This window comes from Remersonia thermophila, chromosome 1 (genome assembly GCF_042764415.1).
Source record: "Remersonia thermophila strain ATCC 22073 chromosome 1, whole genome shotgun sequence".
In the NCBI taxonomy this organism is placed as follows: domain Eukaryota; kingdom Fungi; phylum Ascomycota; class Sordariomycetes; order Sordariales; family Chaetomiaceae; genus Remersonia; species Remersonia thermophila.
The window spans coordinates 4,530,470-4,546,874 of NC_092217.1; the positions used below are offsets into that span (position 1 = coordinate 4,530,470).

A 16,405-nucleotide genomic window follows, 5' to 3' on the forward strand; every position below is an offset into this window, starting at 1 on the left:
TATAACTACGCAGTCTGGAATGCATGCCTCTTCCGAAAAGGGAAACCGACTGACAACCGCCACCTCACCTCGCCAGCAGAGCCCGACCCCACACAGGCACACACAATCACCCACAACACCTGGCACGCCAGGCCCTCAGCCAACGTTTTCCGGTCCCAGCCACTCAGCTTGCCCAATGGATCTTTCTCCAGCAGCAGCAGCAGCAGCAGCAGCAGCAGCAGCAGCATGGAGAAATCGACGTGCAGCAAGAAGCGCAACGTGACTGGCTCCGTCAGGCCCGGCGTCCTGGCATGCCCCCTTGACCTCTCGGATCGGGGGACCAGCAGAGGGGAGGGGAGCCAATGACGATGCACGGCACGGTACGGCACGAGAGAAAGCAGCAAATAGCTACGGGGTAGCATATAGGTATGTACCGTGCATGTACATGCGCTGCATATCCGACGCCCATCATCCTGCCCGTCACAGTCACCGGCCATAGGGAGAGAGCGGAGAGGAGAACCTGGCGGAGATGCACCAACCACCCCCCCCCCCCCCCCCCCCACAGCCCTGGGTAGCCATCATCAATGTGTCGCGCTGCCATTTGTGAGCTGGTCGAGAACGTTTGAGGCCAAGCGTTGGTACCTTACTCAACCCGACCGGGGGGCCGGTGAGCTCGGAGACCTGCCTGCCTGCCTGCCGTAAGCCAGCCAGCCAGCCAGACAGACAGACGCGCGGTAGGAAAACGATATCCCATCTATCAATGCGTCTCGAGACTTGTGTGTGTGTATCTCTGTGTGTGTGTTTGTATGTGACCTAGTAGACAGCATCACATATCGATGGGACGAGAATGAGACCTTTGCCGACATTTCCTTCTTGATACCTCGACGACGTGAGGCGTGCAGAGGCTATGTATACTATTTTTTGCTCCCAGTCGCTCCCGGTAGGATGCTGTCGAGCCTCTCATGCTTCTAAAAATCCAATCAAGTCGTCCAAAAACGATGTTCATTCCTTGTATGACAATCCCTAGGTATGCTACCTGACCGAGGTGCTACCTATTCAACACGTGGTATCACAAAACACAAATGTCCCTATGTGGACACATACACCCACAACACCGAGCCGGTCCTGTCCCCCGGCCATGATGATGATGATGATGATCAAGGATACCCGCTGTCGCTGCTGTCGCTGCTGTTGCTGTTGTTGCTGTTGTTGTTGCTGCTGATGCTGCGGCTGTTGTTGTTGTTGCTGATAATAATGATAATGACGATGATAAAGATGCCGCACCAACCACGCCCGGTCCTCAATGCCCTTCGCTTATGCTCGCGGTAGGCAGCTCCCGCAACGCCTCCCCGATGGCGTCGATCGCCTTGTTCAGCTCCTCCTCGGTGATCACCAACGGCGGGGCGAAGCGGATGATGTTCCCGTGCGTCGGCTTGGCCAGCACGCCCTTGTCCTTGAGCAGCAGGCACAGATCCCACGCGGTGCGGCCCTGCGTCTTGCTCTCGTCGATCTCCACCGCGTTGAGCAGGCCCTTGCCGCGCACCTCCGCGACGAGGGGCGACCGGAACCCGCGCACCCGCTCCCGGAACGTCTCGCCCAGCCGCTGCGCCTTGGCCGCCAGCCCTTCCTCCTCCACCAGCTCGAGCGCCCGGATCGAGACGGCGCAGCCCAGCGGGTTGCCCCCGTACGTCGACCCGTGCGTGCCCGGCTCGATGACCCCCATCACCTCCTTGTCCGCCAGCACGCAGCTGACGGGGTACAGGCCGCCCGACACGGCCTTGCCGAGCGTCACCATGTCGGGCCGGACGCCCGCCCACTCGCTGCACAGCATCTTGCCCGTGCGGGCGATGCCCGTCTGGATCTCGTCGCAGACGAGCAGGACGTTGTGCTGCCTGCAGAGCGCGTGGGCGCGGGCGAGGTAGTCGTCGTCCGGGACGATGACGCCGGCCTCGCCCTGGATGGGCTCGACGATGAAGGCGGCGGTGTCGGGCCCGTGGGCGGAGAGCACGGCTTCGAGGTCCGGGATGGAGTTGTAGCGGATGGGCTGGCCGGTGGATGGGTTGACGGCGCCCACGTTGGGAAGGTAAGGGCTGTAGTTGTCGCGGGATTCGGGGTCGACCGACAGGGAGACGGCCGTCATCTAGAGGCCAGGGCGGCGGCGGGTTAGCAACAGGGTGCCGCAGAGACAAGGTTGCGAGAAAAAGGGGTCCAAGGAGAGGAGGGCGAAGGAAGAGGGGCATACCGTCCGCCCGTGAAAGTTGCCCGCGGCGCCAAACACCAGCGCCTTCCCCGGAGCGACGCCCTTGACCTTGTACGCCCACTTGCGGGCGATCTTGACGGCCGTCTCCACCGCCTCGGCGCCCGTGTTCATGGGCAGCACCATGTCGTAGCCGAACATGGTGCGCATCTTCTCGGCCCAGACGGGGAACACATCGTTGTGGAAGGCGCGCGAGCTCAGCGTCAGGCGGGAGGCCTGGTCGGTGAGGGCCTTGACAAGCTCCGGGTGGCAGTGGCCCTGGTTGACGGCGCTGTAGGCGGACAGGAAGTCGAGGTAGTGGTTGCCCTCCGGGTCCCAGACGTGGACGCCCTGGGCGCGGGCGAAGACGATGGGGAGCGGGTGGTAGTTATGGGCGGCGTACTCGTGCTCGGCGGCGATGGCGCTCTTGGTGGACGCGGCGTGGTAGCGGTCCTTGAGGGGTTGGCCGCCGGAGGAGGTATCCTTGTCAGCGTGGGGAGCCATGGTGTCTGTTGCGTTGGATGTTGATGAAGGCGAAGCGCTCTGCGTGTGTACGTGCGTGTGTAATGTATGGTGGTTCTAGGCAGAGCACGGTACGATATGTTGGTTCGCAAGGTCGTTGTTCAGGGGGAGAGGGGGGGAGGGCGAAGGCAGGGCAGCTGGGAGCGGTGGTGAGTGGGTGGTGGCGGTCAATGGTCCTTGGGACACATGCACGTAATGCCCCACCAAAGGCAAGGGACAGGATAACAAGAAACCTGGGACGGTCAGGGACAGAGATAGCGGCGAATGGCGCCGACGGATTACAGATGCCAAGGTCCGGGCAACTTGGGTCAAAGCCAAACAATTGACAGAAAGAAGGGAGACTCGAAGGCAAGACAAAACCTCTACCATGGCTCGGGCCGGGAACCTCGACTTTATCAAGTCTTCTCTCCCCTCCCCCCCTGCGCCCCGAGCTATGCCGCCGACAGCTCCGGCCAAGGCCGCCTGAGTGGGCGGCGCGCCGCTCGAGCAGGACAAGGAGTCAGTGTTGCAACGACGCCCGCCAACGGCACGGTTCTCCGGCCCCTGAGCAGCACGATGACGGCAGCGACCCTCTCACGTGGGCCTGGCCATCCCTGTCCTATGCCGATGCAGAGCGGCGTTGATGATGACATTGCGAGAACCGGAATCTCGAACATGTTTGAGCGGCCCTGCGCCGTAATGGCTCGTTGCAAAACGACCATGGTCGTGCTCTAACGAGCTGTCACGAACCAATGCTGTTGAGCCTCGACTGGCTACCGTATCTACAGCCGTACCGGCACGGGCTCACTTGGGGGTGCTTTTTCGAAGGTGTCAAAGTCTATGACGTCGACAGAGGGAAAAGCTCGGGGATGTCCAGGGTGCTCTCGCTTCCACAGCGGAAAGCAACGGCAGGACACGGGGCAAGTAGCCGAGCCCGGCTCCACCTCCACGGCCCCATCATCCAATCATGGGATTTAGATTTGTCACTGCTGTTAACCCTAACCCGGGCGCAACAACCCCACCACCAACGGCGAGCTTATCAATGGAACGTTATTAACCACTTCGGCTTCATATCGTGGATGGTTTTCCCATCTCCACCGATGGACCACCCATGGCACATGGCAACACGAGAAGGATTGCACGCCGAAAAACATAGATCTGTCTTGAATATCGCATGGCTCTTGAAGATGAACCTCGTCGATGGCTCCCGTCACTCCTTGTCTCCTTCTTGTCTCTCTCTGATGCTCTCCGATGACCTTGTCCTCAATTACACCGCCCGTACCCCTTTTGACTGTTCGTCCAAGTGTCAGCACCGATCCCTCGTCGCCTTTCGGGAGGATCACATACCATCCGCTACCGCAATGGGCGCTCGTTGTCCCGCAAAAGCCGCCCGCAGAGCAGCACTGGTTGTTGAAGTTGCCGCCGTTGCACGTCCAGCCTCCCTTGCTCGGGCCGCACGTGCCGTCCACCGAGGGGATGTTGCTGGTGAGGCACGAGCTGGAGAAGCTCTTCTGACTGTTTACACGCAGGCGCGTTAGCTCGGCGGTCCTCATCATGCCATGCGACATGCTTGACAGGCCGGTTCACTTACCATCCCTGACCGCAATGGTTCCCCGTGCTGCCGCAGTTGCCAGTGCTCGAGCAGCAGTTCCCGAACCCGGAGCCGACGCACGTCTTGCCGTTCGACCCGCATTGGCCATCCGTCGAGATGTTGCCGCTGCCGCTGCTGCACGTCCCGAACTGGCTCTGGCAGCCCGCGCCGCAATGGTCAGAAGTGCTGCCGCAGTTGCCAGTGCTCGAGCAGCAGCTCCCGAACGCGGACCCCTTGCAGGTTTTGCCGTTGGAGCCGCATTTCCCGTCGGTCGAGATGTTGCCGCTGCCGCTGCTGCACGTGCCGAATCCCGACTGGCATCCGGCACCGCAATGGTCAGAAGTGCTGCCGCAGAAGCCGGTGGACGAGCAGCAGGTGCCAAAGGCCGAGCCGGCGCACGTCTTGCCGTTGAAGGAGCCACATCGGCCGTCGGTGGAGATGCTTCCGCTCCCGCTGCCGCAGGTGCCAAAGCTCGACTGACAGCCAGCACCGCAGTGGTCAGCAGTGCCGCCGCAGTAGCCCATGGCCGAGCAGCAATCTCCAAAGCCCGAGCCTCTGCACGTCTTGCCATTCCGGCTGCCGCACTCGCCGTTCGTGGACACGCTCCCGCTCCCGCTCGTGCAGCCGGTCCCGAAGGCCGCCTGGCACCCAGCGCCGCAGTGATCCGCGGTGCTCCCGCACCAGCCGCCGGCGGAGCAGCAGTTGCCAAACGCCGATCCGGCGCACGTCTTCCCGTTGGCCGAGCCGCACTGGCCGTCGCTCGACACGTCCGAGGGCGCCGAGCAGGCGCCGAAGCCGGGCTGGCATCCGGCGCCACAGTGGTCCGTCGAGCTGCCGCACCACCCCCCGGCCGAGCAGCAGTCGCCGAAAGGTCCGCCCGTGCAGACCTTGCCGTTGGAGCCGCACTGCCCGTCCGTCGTGACGTTGCTGGAAAGGCACTCGCCGAACAGGTCTTGACAGCCCGTCCCGCAGTGCTGCGGCGTGTCGCCGCATCGTCCGCTCGCCGAACAGCATGCGCCAAAGGCGGAGCCGGTGCAGTTGTACAGGTTCGTGCCGCCGCAGGAGCCGTCGGGGGAGGGAACGCCTGTCCAGGGGGGCGCGTTGCAGTTCCCGTAGAGGGGTTGGCTGTCGAGAGACGGTCAGTTCTGGAGCATCTTGGACAGGCTTCTCGCCGAGGCACGCACCATCCCTCACCGCAGTACGCGTCTTTCCTCCCGCATCGTCCGTCCGCTCCGCAGCAAGCACCCCATGTTGGCGTGCAGACCCAGTTGTTGGGCGTGTTGGGACCGCAAGTGCCGTCCTCGGTGATGGCACCGGCCAGCCATGGCGGCGCCGTGCCCTGGGCGACCACGACGCCGGCGATGGAGGACGCAAGTCCCAGAAGAGCCGTCCGCGTGAACATCATGATGACTGGATGGCCGTGATGCTCGGGCGAGGGACGGCACGGGGTCGTCTTATCTCGCCTCGTTCCCCCGACCCCAGGATGTCCGGGCCTGTTCCCGTCGCCCTTGTGGGCGGCCCTGACACTTTTTGAGCAGCCGCCGACATCCACGACGACAGACCCATGGCTGGATGGTTTCGTACAGTCGTTCTCGTTGTGGAGTCGCCTTCACCTTTCCCCTGGCTGCCTAAATTTGGCGCTGGGGATCCTCCGCAGCGGAGATCAAACGCTTCGTCCCTCGTTCGGGATGGACCTCCGGCGTTCTGGCCCAGGTGAGTCGAAGAAATTTCTTCTCTGCTGAGCATTCGATCTCACTTCGCTTCACCGCCGAGGAGAGCCCGGGCCAGGGCACCGGGTGCCGGGATCCTACCGGCGCCAGCGTTTTGGACTCTCCCTGTCAGCCCTAGCAACGCTTTCCTTTCTGCATCCGGTGATGCGCCCCAGCCCTCGACCATGGCGCTTGACATGAAATGGCTTCATGCCCTCTCCCGAGGGTGTTTCCCAACGCAGGGGCTCACCGCTGCGTGGTTCGTTTGTCTGTACCGTCCAGGGACGGCATGTTCAACTCTCCGATCCCAGCACACCTGCGACAGACCAAGTCGTGATTCTTGCGATTGAGCAGGGCGATTTAAGATGAGAGTTCAGCGGTATCCGCTCGGATGCAACTCAGGTCGGGGTGGACATGTGGAGTTTGCTGTCAGCACAGAGTCACATCGCGGCCGCCTGGTTTGAAGCTCTCTCCCCCTAGCACGACCGGCCCGGCTTCCAGGAAACACCGCGCCCGCGCTCTAGGCGGGCGGCCCGGCGCGGCATACGACGTAGTTTTGTCAACCACAGCCAGCCATCACCATGTCTTCTTATATACGGCGCCACCATGGCATCGCTGTGGATGCTTTGTTCCATTCCCAAAGGTCGCCGCCAGCCAGCGACACACCATCAACATGCCGCGCGCAGGATCTCTGGCGACGGCCGCCTGGGTCTTGGCCGGCATCTTGATGCTCTTCTCCTTATCCACCATGATTTTTACACCCTACGGCCCCTCTTCAGGGCCAGCAAGCCTGCGTCAATACCGGAGCCAGCGGCAGGTCCATCAGGCTCAGCAGCAGTTTGACGAGATCCAACGGCGGCGTGCCGTGGACCCGGACGCTTTCCGGGGCCCTACCCATCAGAACCCGGCAAGGGCGCCGCCGCAGCCTCTGTTACACCCTGCCTTGGGCGAAGCCGTCGATGCGGATCTGCTGGGCCAGTCGACGTTCCTCGCCGCCCGCGATGTCCACCGCAGCTTCGAGCTGGGGAAGCGCGACGGCCCGCTGCGCTGTGACGACGGCCCCTGCATTGACGGCAGCTGCTGCAGCAAGGACAAGATCTGCGGCTTTGGGCCTGACTATTGCGGAGAAGGCTGCCGGTCCAACTGCACGGCGACCGCCATGTGCGGCGAGTACAGCGAGAACGGCGAGATACCGTGCGGCATGAAGCTGTGCTGCTCGGCCATGGGCTGGTGCGGTGTGCGTAGCGTCTCCCCCCCTTCCCTTGGATGAAGCGTGGCGGACGGGATAGGCTGACCGTGACTTGTCTAGACGACTGCTTCGTATTGCCACAATGCCGACCCGCTGCGCGGCACGCTGCCGTGCCAGGCCGGGTACGGCTCATGCTATGTGCATCCGGAGCCGCCGGGATGTCCCTACGGCGGCGGAAGCACCAGAGGCCGCATGGTCGGCTACTACCAGTCGTGGAACGTCCGCAACCGGGCCTGCAACAAGGTCGCCCCGCGGCATCTCAACACGACGGGCTACACCCATCTCTTCTACTCGTTCGCGTCGGTCGACCCAGTCACCTTTCGCATCGCTCCCGCCCACTCGGACGACCCGGCCATGATGCGCGAGTTTACGAGCCTGAAAAAGGACGGGCTGCAGACGTGGATCGCCATCGGCGGCTTCGACTTCAGCGACCCCGGCATGAGCACCCACACCACGTGGAGCGACCTGTGCGCCACCCCGGAACGCCGCGCCGCGTTCATCCAGTCCGTCAAGGAGTACATGGACGAATATGGCTTCCAGGGCGTCGACCTGGACTGGGAGTACCCCGGAGATCCGGGACGCGGCGGCAGAAAGCTGGAAGACACCCGCAAGCTGGTCCTCCTGGTGCGGGAGATGCGCCAGGCGTACGGAAACGCCTACGGCATCAGCCTGACGCTGGCCCCGGACTATTGGTACCTGCGCTGGTTCGACCCCAAGGCCATGGAGCCCTATGTCGACTTCTTTGGCTTCATGGCGTACGACCTGCACGGCTCGTGGGACGCCGACGTCCTGGCCCTGGGCAAGAAGGTGCGCGGCCAGGCCGACATTCGCGAGATCGCCAACAACACCGTGCCGCTCTGGTACGACGGTCTCGACTTCAGCAAGATCAACTTCGGGTTGGCCATGTACGGCCGCGGGTATACGCTCGCCGACCCCAGCTGCAACCAGCTTCTGTGTCCCTTTGCCGGTCCCAGCAACCCAGCTCCCTGCACCAACTTCCACGGCGTCATGTCCCTGCACGAGATCCAGCAGCTGATCCAGCGCAAGGGGCTCACTCCGCAATACCTTCCCGATTCCATGATGAAGCAGATCACCTGGGACGACCAGTGGATCGGCTACGATGACGACGAGACCTTTGCGGCCAAGATGGCCTGGGCCGACTCCAAGTGCTTCGGCGGCACCATGGTCTGGAGCATCGACTTCCAGGTCACGGGCTCGGGAGATTCGGACGACGACAAGTACGGCGACGTGGTATACGTGGGTCCCGAGGTCTTCGAGACGCCTACGGCGCAGTGCCACGCCCCATGCGTCATGGTCTTCCCGCCCAGCTCGCTGTCCGAGCCCAAGGCCATCACGCTGCCGCCCTACACGGCGACGCTCGAGGTGGGCACCACAACCACCACCGTGGTCGTGCTCCCCTCGGCGACCACCATCACCGTCACCGTCGTCAGCTTCTTCAACCAATACATCACGACCGCTCAGCCCGCCGGCGCGGTCGTCACCCTGCGTCCCAGCTTCCAGCGGCCCGCGGCCCTGGTGGTGGTGACGGGCCAGGACGGCCAGACGACGACGCGGACCGTCTTGCCGCCACCCCTGGGTGGTGCCTACGACATCAGCTCGACAAGCCCCGGAACCCCCGGGAACTCAACGAACATGCCCGGGCCTCCCCTGCCTCCGTCGCCGACCAGCAAGATCACGCCATCGCATAACATCACCCTCCCGAACCACACCTCCTCCACCCCGCCCGACCCCGAGCAATCCACGACCCGCTTCCCCTCGGTGACGCACGTCATCACGCCCGTGACGGACGCTACCCAGCCCACCCCGCCTGGCGGCACGCGGGTGCGGTGCGACTCGTGGTTCTTCTTCTTGTGCATAAATTGGATAGAGCTTGACCTGCGCGTCGAATGGTGGGACATCGTGCTGCCCCCCGGCCGCATCGGTCCCGGCCCGCCGCCCCTCGACCTCATCGACCTGCCTCCGGGCTGGAAGTTCGACCCGCTCTGCCACACCGTCGGCTGCCTGCCCCCGTGGCCGTTGATGACCATCGGCGATACGTTTCCGCCTGCGCCTCCGAAGCCAACCCCCTGCGAGCCGGTCACGGCGACGCTTACCATTGACACCACCTCATATGGCACGCGAACGATCGATGGCACGGTGCGCACCGTCACCACGCACACCTTCTCCAGCGAGTTTCCCATCTTGGGCTGCAACATACCGGATGCGACGTTCATCACCACGAACACGGCCTGCGCGCCTTCCCCGAAGCCCACGCCCCGGGCGGTGGAGATCGACGGCGACGAGGACGTTGTTGCGAGCAACAATGCGACGAGCGGCCGCAGCGACCACGCCGGAGAGCCCATGCGCCTCGACCCTCGGGCCCCGGGCGGCTCTTGCAGAAATGACAACGAGCGGAACGATTACGTGGCCTATGTGAAGAACCATCTTGATTATAACGCGGCTCTGAGGACTCAGCTCGACCAAGCCATGGCCGCGGGCGAGCTCCAGTCGTACACGGTCATCGAGTCGCCTGATCCTTTGTTTGTCGCCTTCTTCTACCTGAAGAACCTCAAGCACGGATACTATAAGCAGCACTTGTCGACAAGCACGGTGAGTTGGAGCCCGCCTCGTGCCCCCAGCCTATCCCGATGGAGAATTTTTCTCATCTAACCATACGGTATCCTTAGCATGCGGTGGTTCTCGAAATGCCAGACCCGCCAGCCTATGTCGTTCCGCTGCCCCCCACTACCCCGCGGCGGAAGCGCACGGCGGCCGGCCGCGATGTGAAAGACACGGACGCCCGGAACGGGACTGACAATGCCGCCAAGGGCGGCCGACGCTCATCAGGACACCAGCACGCCAAGCGCGTCACGAGTTGGGCCAAGAACTGGGGGCTGTCTCACCTCAGCATCCCCCCCATGGTCAACTTCTGGGATGGCAGCTGGTATGCCCAAGACCCCTCTGGGGTCGGGAACCAGTACAGGTATCAGCGAGACGCGTTGGAGTGCGCCGGGCAGGTCATTTACATCATCGAGACCGGCATCGAGCAGAGCCACCCGGCGTTCGACAACGTTCGAGCCCACGGCAGCATCGAGACGCTCCCTCGCAAGATCTACGGGAACTGGGAAGGGTTGTTGCAAGGCGACGACGGACACTCCACAATGGTCGCGTCCATCGCCGTCGGCGCCTTGAACGGCGTCTGCATGGGAGGGCGGGTCACCCTTGTCACGACGGGTTGGACCGACGTCTGGTGGCAAGGCTCCCAAGATGGGACCCTCGGGGAACTTCTCTTGGTTGTCGAGGCCCTTGTGGCAGCCCTGCATGATATCAAGACCAAGAATCGCGCGCGCAACTCCGTCGTCAACCTGTCCTTCGCGGTCGACAAAGGCCATGTATCCGCCATTCTGGAGTCGCTCCTGAAGGAGTTTGACAAACTCGGGGTGGTTGTTGTCGTCGCGTCCGGAAACAGCGGAGACGTCACGCCCGACATCGACTCCTACCCCGCGATCTGGGCGGGCGACGGCACGCTGCCCAACCTCATCGTCGTTGGCGCGAGCGACATCAATGGGCAGAGGGCGTCCTTCTCGCAGGGCGGCTCCGCGCTGACGGTGCACGCGCCGGGGGATGGCGTCATGGTGGCCCTGGCCGGGACGGGCGACCTAGTGGAGGAGTCGGGCACGTCGTTCGCGGCGCCCGCCGTGACGGCGCTCATCGCCTACTGGCGCTCCCTGAACGTCGCGGGCCACGGGCGCTTTGACACCCCGGCCTTGGTCAAGTCGTGGGTGACGCGCATGGCCCGCCGAGTTACCTTCATCCCCTTCGCCGGATACGCGGCCCCGGCGGGGCCTCTCGTGCCGGTGGTGTGGAACGGGCAAAGGACGGACAGCGTCGACTGCGTCTTCTCCCCCGACGTCGATTGCCCGCCCCTCTTGCAGAACGACGACCCTATCCCGGACACATGCAGCAACCCCTCGAGCCCGATCCCGAAGAGGCAGAGCGGAGGGCAGTGCTCGTATATCCCCCCCGGCGGCGGAAACGGCAACGGCAACGGCAACGGAAACGGAAACGTGGGCGGGCAGGACCAACTCGGCCCGTCCAAGTCGGTCACCTACCTCCCCGGCTCGCCGTCGCCCACCTGCGCCTCGGGATGCGGGACGTACTGCACCGACTATTGGTGCCGGCCCGACCGGACGGGCGAGCCGCCGCACTTTACCGACCCGACACGCCTGCCCACCACGACGGCTCTCCCGGGCCTGCCTGGCGGCGGCGGCGGCAACGGGCCCATCTCGTGCCCCGACGACTCGGTGCCGCACACCAGCACGCTCTGCCTGGGCAGCGGCGGGCGCGTCGTTTGCGGGCCCGTGACGTCGTGCTTCGCGCTCCCCGCGCTGCCGGCCCCCACGCCCTGCGCGTCGTCCACGGTCACCACGCGGTGCGGCGGCAGCGGGGGCAGGTACGTGTGCAACACCGAGACGGTGTGCGTGACGGCGCCGCCGGCGCCGGCGCCGTCGTCGTGCGGCCAGGGCCTGGCGGGGAAGACGCTCGAGTACTGCAGCTCGGTGTCGGGAAAGCTGGTGTGCGGGCAGAGATCGGTGTGCGTGGCGGACCTGGCCGCGCCGAACCTGCCGCTGCTGGACTACCGGAACGAGGCCCTGTTCGCGTGCAAGAGCGACGAGTTCTGCGTCAAGCAGCACCTCAACGTCGAGTGTCCCGAGGGAGCGAGCATCTACGCCAAGGCAAGGAGGGGTCTGCTGGCCGAGGCCACGCCGACGGCCGGGGTGCCGCTGCTGGGCGCCGGTGAGGAGCCGATCGCAATGGCGGCGGCGGCGGCGGCGACGGGAGCAACGGCCCCCCGAGCGCAGGGAGCCGTCCCCATCCCGACGCAGGGGCCGACGCTACAGGGCTTGGAGGAGTTCGAGGTCAGGAAACCGGCCGCCGCCGTCCGACCGCCGCGGCGGGCGCTGCTCGCCGAGGTGCAGCAGGCGGAGAAGCGGGCGGCGCCGCACTGCACCCTGGTCAACAAGTGCGACGAGTGCCAGGTGAAAAAGGTGGAAAAGCCGGAGCCGTGCGTGGAGGTCCGGATGGTGGCGGTGGCGACGGGGTGGATCGGGGTGCGCATCGAGGCCGAGATCAGCGTCAACGGCAAGGTGGTCTGCTACCCTTCGGACCTGTGCGCCGTCGACGAGACCATCGACGAATGCTGGCAGCTTCACAACTGGGACTGCGGCGGCGGGCGAGGGAACAAGGTCACCTGGATGGGGGAGCATTTCGTGTTTTACAGCTCCGAGTTTGAGAAGACGTTCCATATCGAGACGGAGTACAACAGGAAGGAGGGATTGCATGATCCTTGCGGGAGTAAGTCTTTTTTTTTGTTCTTTTCTCTTCTTGTTTCCCCCTTTTTCTTTCCATTTGTTCTTCTTTTCTTCTTTCTTTTCCCCCTCTTCCCCCCATTTTTTCTCCCTTCCCTTCATTTTTCCCCTTTCCTTTTTACTTTTTTTTTTCTTTTCGTCTTTTTTTTTCTTCAACGACTTCGGGTTTGGAAACAGAGACAGCGGCTAACATGATACAACTCACAGCCGGAAAGATATGCATCGGCTTCGTGTTTAGGGGGAAGACCGGAAAATGCAAATAATGAGCAAGGTACACCAGCTCGCCATGGTCACCTCAGCGACAACTGGAGGGAGGCAGAAGAAAAAGAATTTCCCCAAACAAGACCATGGTCATCATGATGAACCTGTAATGTTGTTGGTCCTGCCATGGGGCCATGGGAAGATGACATGGAGAGAGAGAGAGAGAGACAAAACGACGGTCGCTGCACCGACAAATACGATAATTGTAAATAGACGCATTATACACTCGAGAAGAAGATGCAAAGATAGGTTGAAGTTTGTTGGCGCCGTATTTGGCATGACTTCCGTCCACTCTACGTATTCTGTCCTCCGCGTCCTGATGAAGTTGGTAGCTATAGTTATACTATGATTACTAGTATTAAAGCAATCATTCCATCTGCAGCCAGCAAGGTACGCAGGACCCACAGAAGCAAGTCCACTGAGCCAATCAGAATGAAGCCTCAAACGTCTTGGCCCACCCCTGGTTCTGGCATCTCGGGTTTCCTTGGCCACGGTTGACGTCCTCCTTGTAACAAACAAACAAACCAAACCAGCATTGACGCCAAAAACCGCCGCAATGGACCCGGACACGGCCCCAACGGGCTTAGGTTCGGCCGTGGACTCATTGGCCTCGGCCGGCGGGCTGCGGGAACGGCACAAGCCTGGCTCCTCGTCTGCCGACCGTCATGATGCAGCAGGCTCAGAACCAGCCCCTGAGCCGAAGGCGACGAAACCCCCGGGAGAGCTGCACGCTCAGGTCGCCGCCGCCCAGATCAAGGATATCCTCAGCGTGCTTCTCATGTTCCGCTTCATCAATGCCCTCTGCGTGCGCACCTTCTTCCAGCCCGACGAGTATTTCCAGGCTCTCGAGCCGGCGTGGGACATGGCCTTTGGCAGCAACAGCGGCGCCTGGTTGACTTGGGTACTGCTCCCTCCGTCTTGATGGCATCAGCCTCACACGCAGCCTGCAAGAGCACGCGAACGAGTTAGATGGCTGACCATGGGGACGTCCCACAATCTGCCGCCCAGGAATGGCACCACCAGCTGAGATCCTCTTTGCACCCGGCCGTTTTTGCCGCGGCGTACAAGGCCGTAGACGGCGCCATGGCCGCCATGAGCCTCTACCCGCCGTTCCGTGCCTTCATCTTGGTCGCCCTGCCCGGCGCCCTGCAAGCCGTGTTTGCCGCGCTGGCCGATTTCTTTACGTGGAAGCTCGCCATGGACGTCTACGGAAGAGCAAGCCATGCTCCGTGGGCTGCGGTCGGTTGTCTCCGCCATCCTCTCTCTCTCTTGCGCTGCCTGGCTTCGCTCGGCGATGCTGACCTGCCCCAGCTCTGGATGACGGTCCTCAGCCCCTGGCAGTGGTTCTGCTCGACCAGGACCTTCTCCAACTCTCTCGAGACCACCCTCACCATCGCCGCCCTGTGCTATTGGCCCTGGGAAGTGCTCTCCGGTGCCGAGGCCCGCAAGGGGCCAACCCAGCTTCCGAAGAACAGAGTCAACAGGTGCGAAGAAGGGCCCGCCGCGTCTGTCACGCACACCCGTGCAATGTCTCCCCAACTCACCTCGCCCAGCCTCCGGATATCTCTCGTGCTTGCCGCAGTCGCCGTGCTGCTGCGACCGACCAACCTGCTCATCTGGCTCGTCGTGCTCGGGCGGACGCTGTCGGCGCTGACGTCTCCTGGCCGGTGGTCCCCAACCATGGCCGCCGCGATTCTTCTCCTCCGCGAGATTGTCCTCTGCGGTCTGTCGGTGCTGGCCGCGTCGATGGTCTCGGACCGCCTGTATTTTGGCTTCTGGGCCTTCCCGCCCTACAAGTGGCTGTACTTCAACATCTCGCAGTCGCTCGCCGTCTTTTACGGCCACATGCCCTGGCACTACTACCTCTCCCAGGGCGTCCCCTTGTTGACCACCACCTTTCTTCCTTTCGCCCTGGTCGGGCTCTACAAGGCCACAGCCTCCTCGAGGCCGCGGACATCTTCCCTCCAGCCCGGCACCCTCGCGACGCTCGCCACCGCCGCCCTGACCATGATCCTCACCCTCTCCCTCATCTCCCACAAAGAAGTGCGCTTCATCTACCCTCTCCTCCCGATCCTGCACATCCTCGCCGCCCCGTACATCGCCTCCTTCTTCACCCAGCCCGCCGCCCCTCCGACGGCCCCTTCTTCCTCTCAGAACCGCAACACCGTCCTCCGCCGCACCGTGACGTTGGCCAACCTGCTCTCCATCAACCTCCTCCTCGCCGGCTATTTATCCCTCTACCACCAATCCGCGCCTCTTTCCGTTCTTGCCTTTCTCCGTTCCGAGTTTGAACGTCTCCACCCCGATGCTCTCGATCTCGGCGCCACCGCTCTCGGCAGCACCAGCAGCAGCAGCACCACCACCATCAACAACAAATGGACCAACGATAGCAGCAGCAACAACAACCCCGAAGGCCAGGCCGGGCTCGAACTCTTTGCCCTCTTCCTCACCCCCTGCCACTCCACCCCGTGGCGCTCGCACCTCGTCTACCCGTCCCTCCGCGCGAGGGCGCTGACGTGCGAGCCCCCCCTGCACACGGCCCCCGGGTCGCGCGAGCGCGCCGAGTACCTCGACGAGGCGGACCGGTTCTACCTCCGCGAGGCCGAAGGGGAGGCCGGGTACGGCGTCGGGTTTTTGGGGGAGGAGATGTGGCCTCTCCTCTCGGGATCCAACGCAAACGCAGGCGCGGACGCAGGCGCAGGCTCAGCAGCGGGAGCCAGAGCGGGAGCCAGAGCGGGAGAGGTGCCGCGGTACATCGTCGGGTTTGAAGGGATCGAGCCCGTGCTCAAGAGGTTTTTTGAAGGCCCGGGAGGGGCCGGGCAGAGCATGGGAGTGACGCTGCGGAGGGCGTGGTCGGCGTGGAACGGCGCGTTCAGCGACGACTGGCGGCGCGCAGGCCGGCTGGTGGTGTGGGATACGGGCGTGCATGCTGACCCGAGGAGGGATGGGACTGAGCAGGAGGAGGAGAAGAAGGCCAAGACCGCTGGTGATCCATGAGGGCGAAAAAATATGGTTAATATGCCTGGGCCTGGACAAGGAAATCGCTTGTACGGGGCGGCTATGTCGCCTCTTTGTAGCATCTGTACGAACCCATCCATACCATCGGGACCAAAGGGTATTTTTTTTTTCTTCCACGCCAAAGGAAACCCTCATGAGCGACCGGTCATGGCAGGATCGTCAACGATGCCGAGAAGAAAGGCAAAAACGCTTGGGAGAGAACAGGGCATGTAGCTGTGTATTCTATTGTTCAACTCCGGCCGAGGAAAGGAAGACGGGCCTCAACTTTTTGTGTATTGAAATATTTCTTTGAGCCCCCAACAGAGTCAGACAGGTAATAATATGTGCTGGCTGTAACGGATCCGTCCCCTTCCCTCCTTGGCATCAAACGCCGATCCTACTCCAACATCACCATTCGCATCATCGCTTCAACCCAGCGCTCTCCAATCTCCATCGCCATTGTGCTTGCTGCTTACAAAACGTAACTCGGATCATCGCCGCTCACCTTCGTCG

The 16,405-nt window shown here is 62.9% G+C and overlaps 4 protein-coding genes across 4 annotated transcripts; 2 read left to right on the forward strand and 2 right to left on the reverse strand.

Moving 5' to 3' along the window:
- Positions 1-1,279: 1,279 nt before the first annotated feature.
- VTJ83DRAFT_1260 (uncharacterized protein) lies at positions 1,280-2,719 on the reverse strand (the record flags this gene model as incomplete). The annotated part of the gene is made up of 2 exons (XM_071007400.1): positions 1,280-2,119; positions 2,222-2,719. The coding sequence occupies 2 exons, from the start codon at positions 2,717-2,719 to the stop codon at positions 1,280-1,282; spliced, it is 1,338 nt and encodes a 445-aa protein (XP_070870613.1).
- A 1,260-nt stretch (positions 2,720-3,979) lies between these two features.
- VTJ83DRAFT_1261 (uncharacterized protein) lies at positions 3,980-5,712 on the reverse strand (the record flags this gene model as incomplete). Its single annotated transcript, XM_071007401.1, has 4 exons — positions 3,980-4,007; positions 4,064-4,231; positions 4,308-5,432; positions 5,492-5,712. 4 exons carry the CDS (start codon positions 5,710-5,712, stop codon positions 3,980-3,982), a joined length of 1,542 nt encoding a protein of 513 aa, XP_070870614.1.
- A 977-nt stretch (positions 5,713-6,689) lies between these two features.
- VTJ83DRAFT_1262 (uncharacterized protein) lies at positions 6,690-12,897 on the forward strand (the record flags this gene model as incomplete). The annotated part of the gene is made up of 4 exons (XM_071007402.1): positions 6,690-7,253; positions 7,326-9,875; positions 9,953-12,620; positions 12,842-12,897. The coding sequence occupies 4 exons, from the start codon at positions 6,690-6,692 to the stop codon at positions 12,895-12,897; spliced, it is 5,838 nt and encodes a 1,945-aa protein (XP_070870615.1).
- A 554-nt stretch (positions 12,898-13,451) lies between these two features.
- VTJ83DRAFT_1263 (uncharacterized protein) lies at positions 13,452-15,892 on the forward strand (the record flags this gene model as incomplete). Its single annotated transcript, XM_071007403.1, has 4 exons — positions 13,452-13,796; positions 13,904-14,134; positions 14,207-14,379; positions 14,449-15,892. 4 exons carry the CDS (start codon positions 13,452-13,454, stop codon positions 15,890-15,892), a joined length of 2,193 nt encoding a protein of 730 aa, XP_070870616.1.
- Positions 15,893-16,405: the final 513 nt, after the last annotated feature.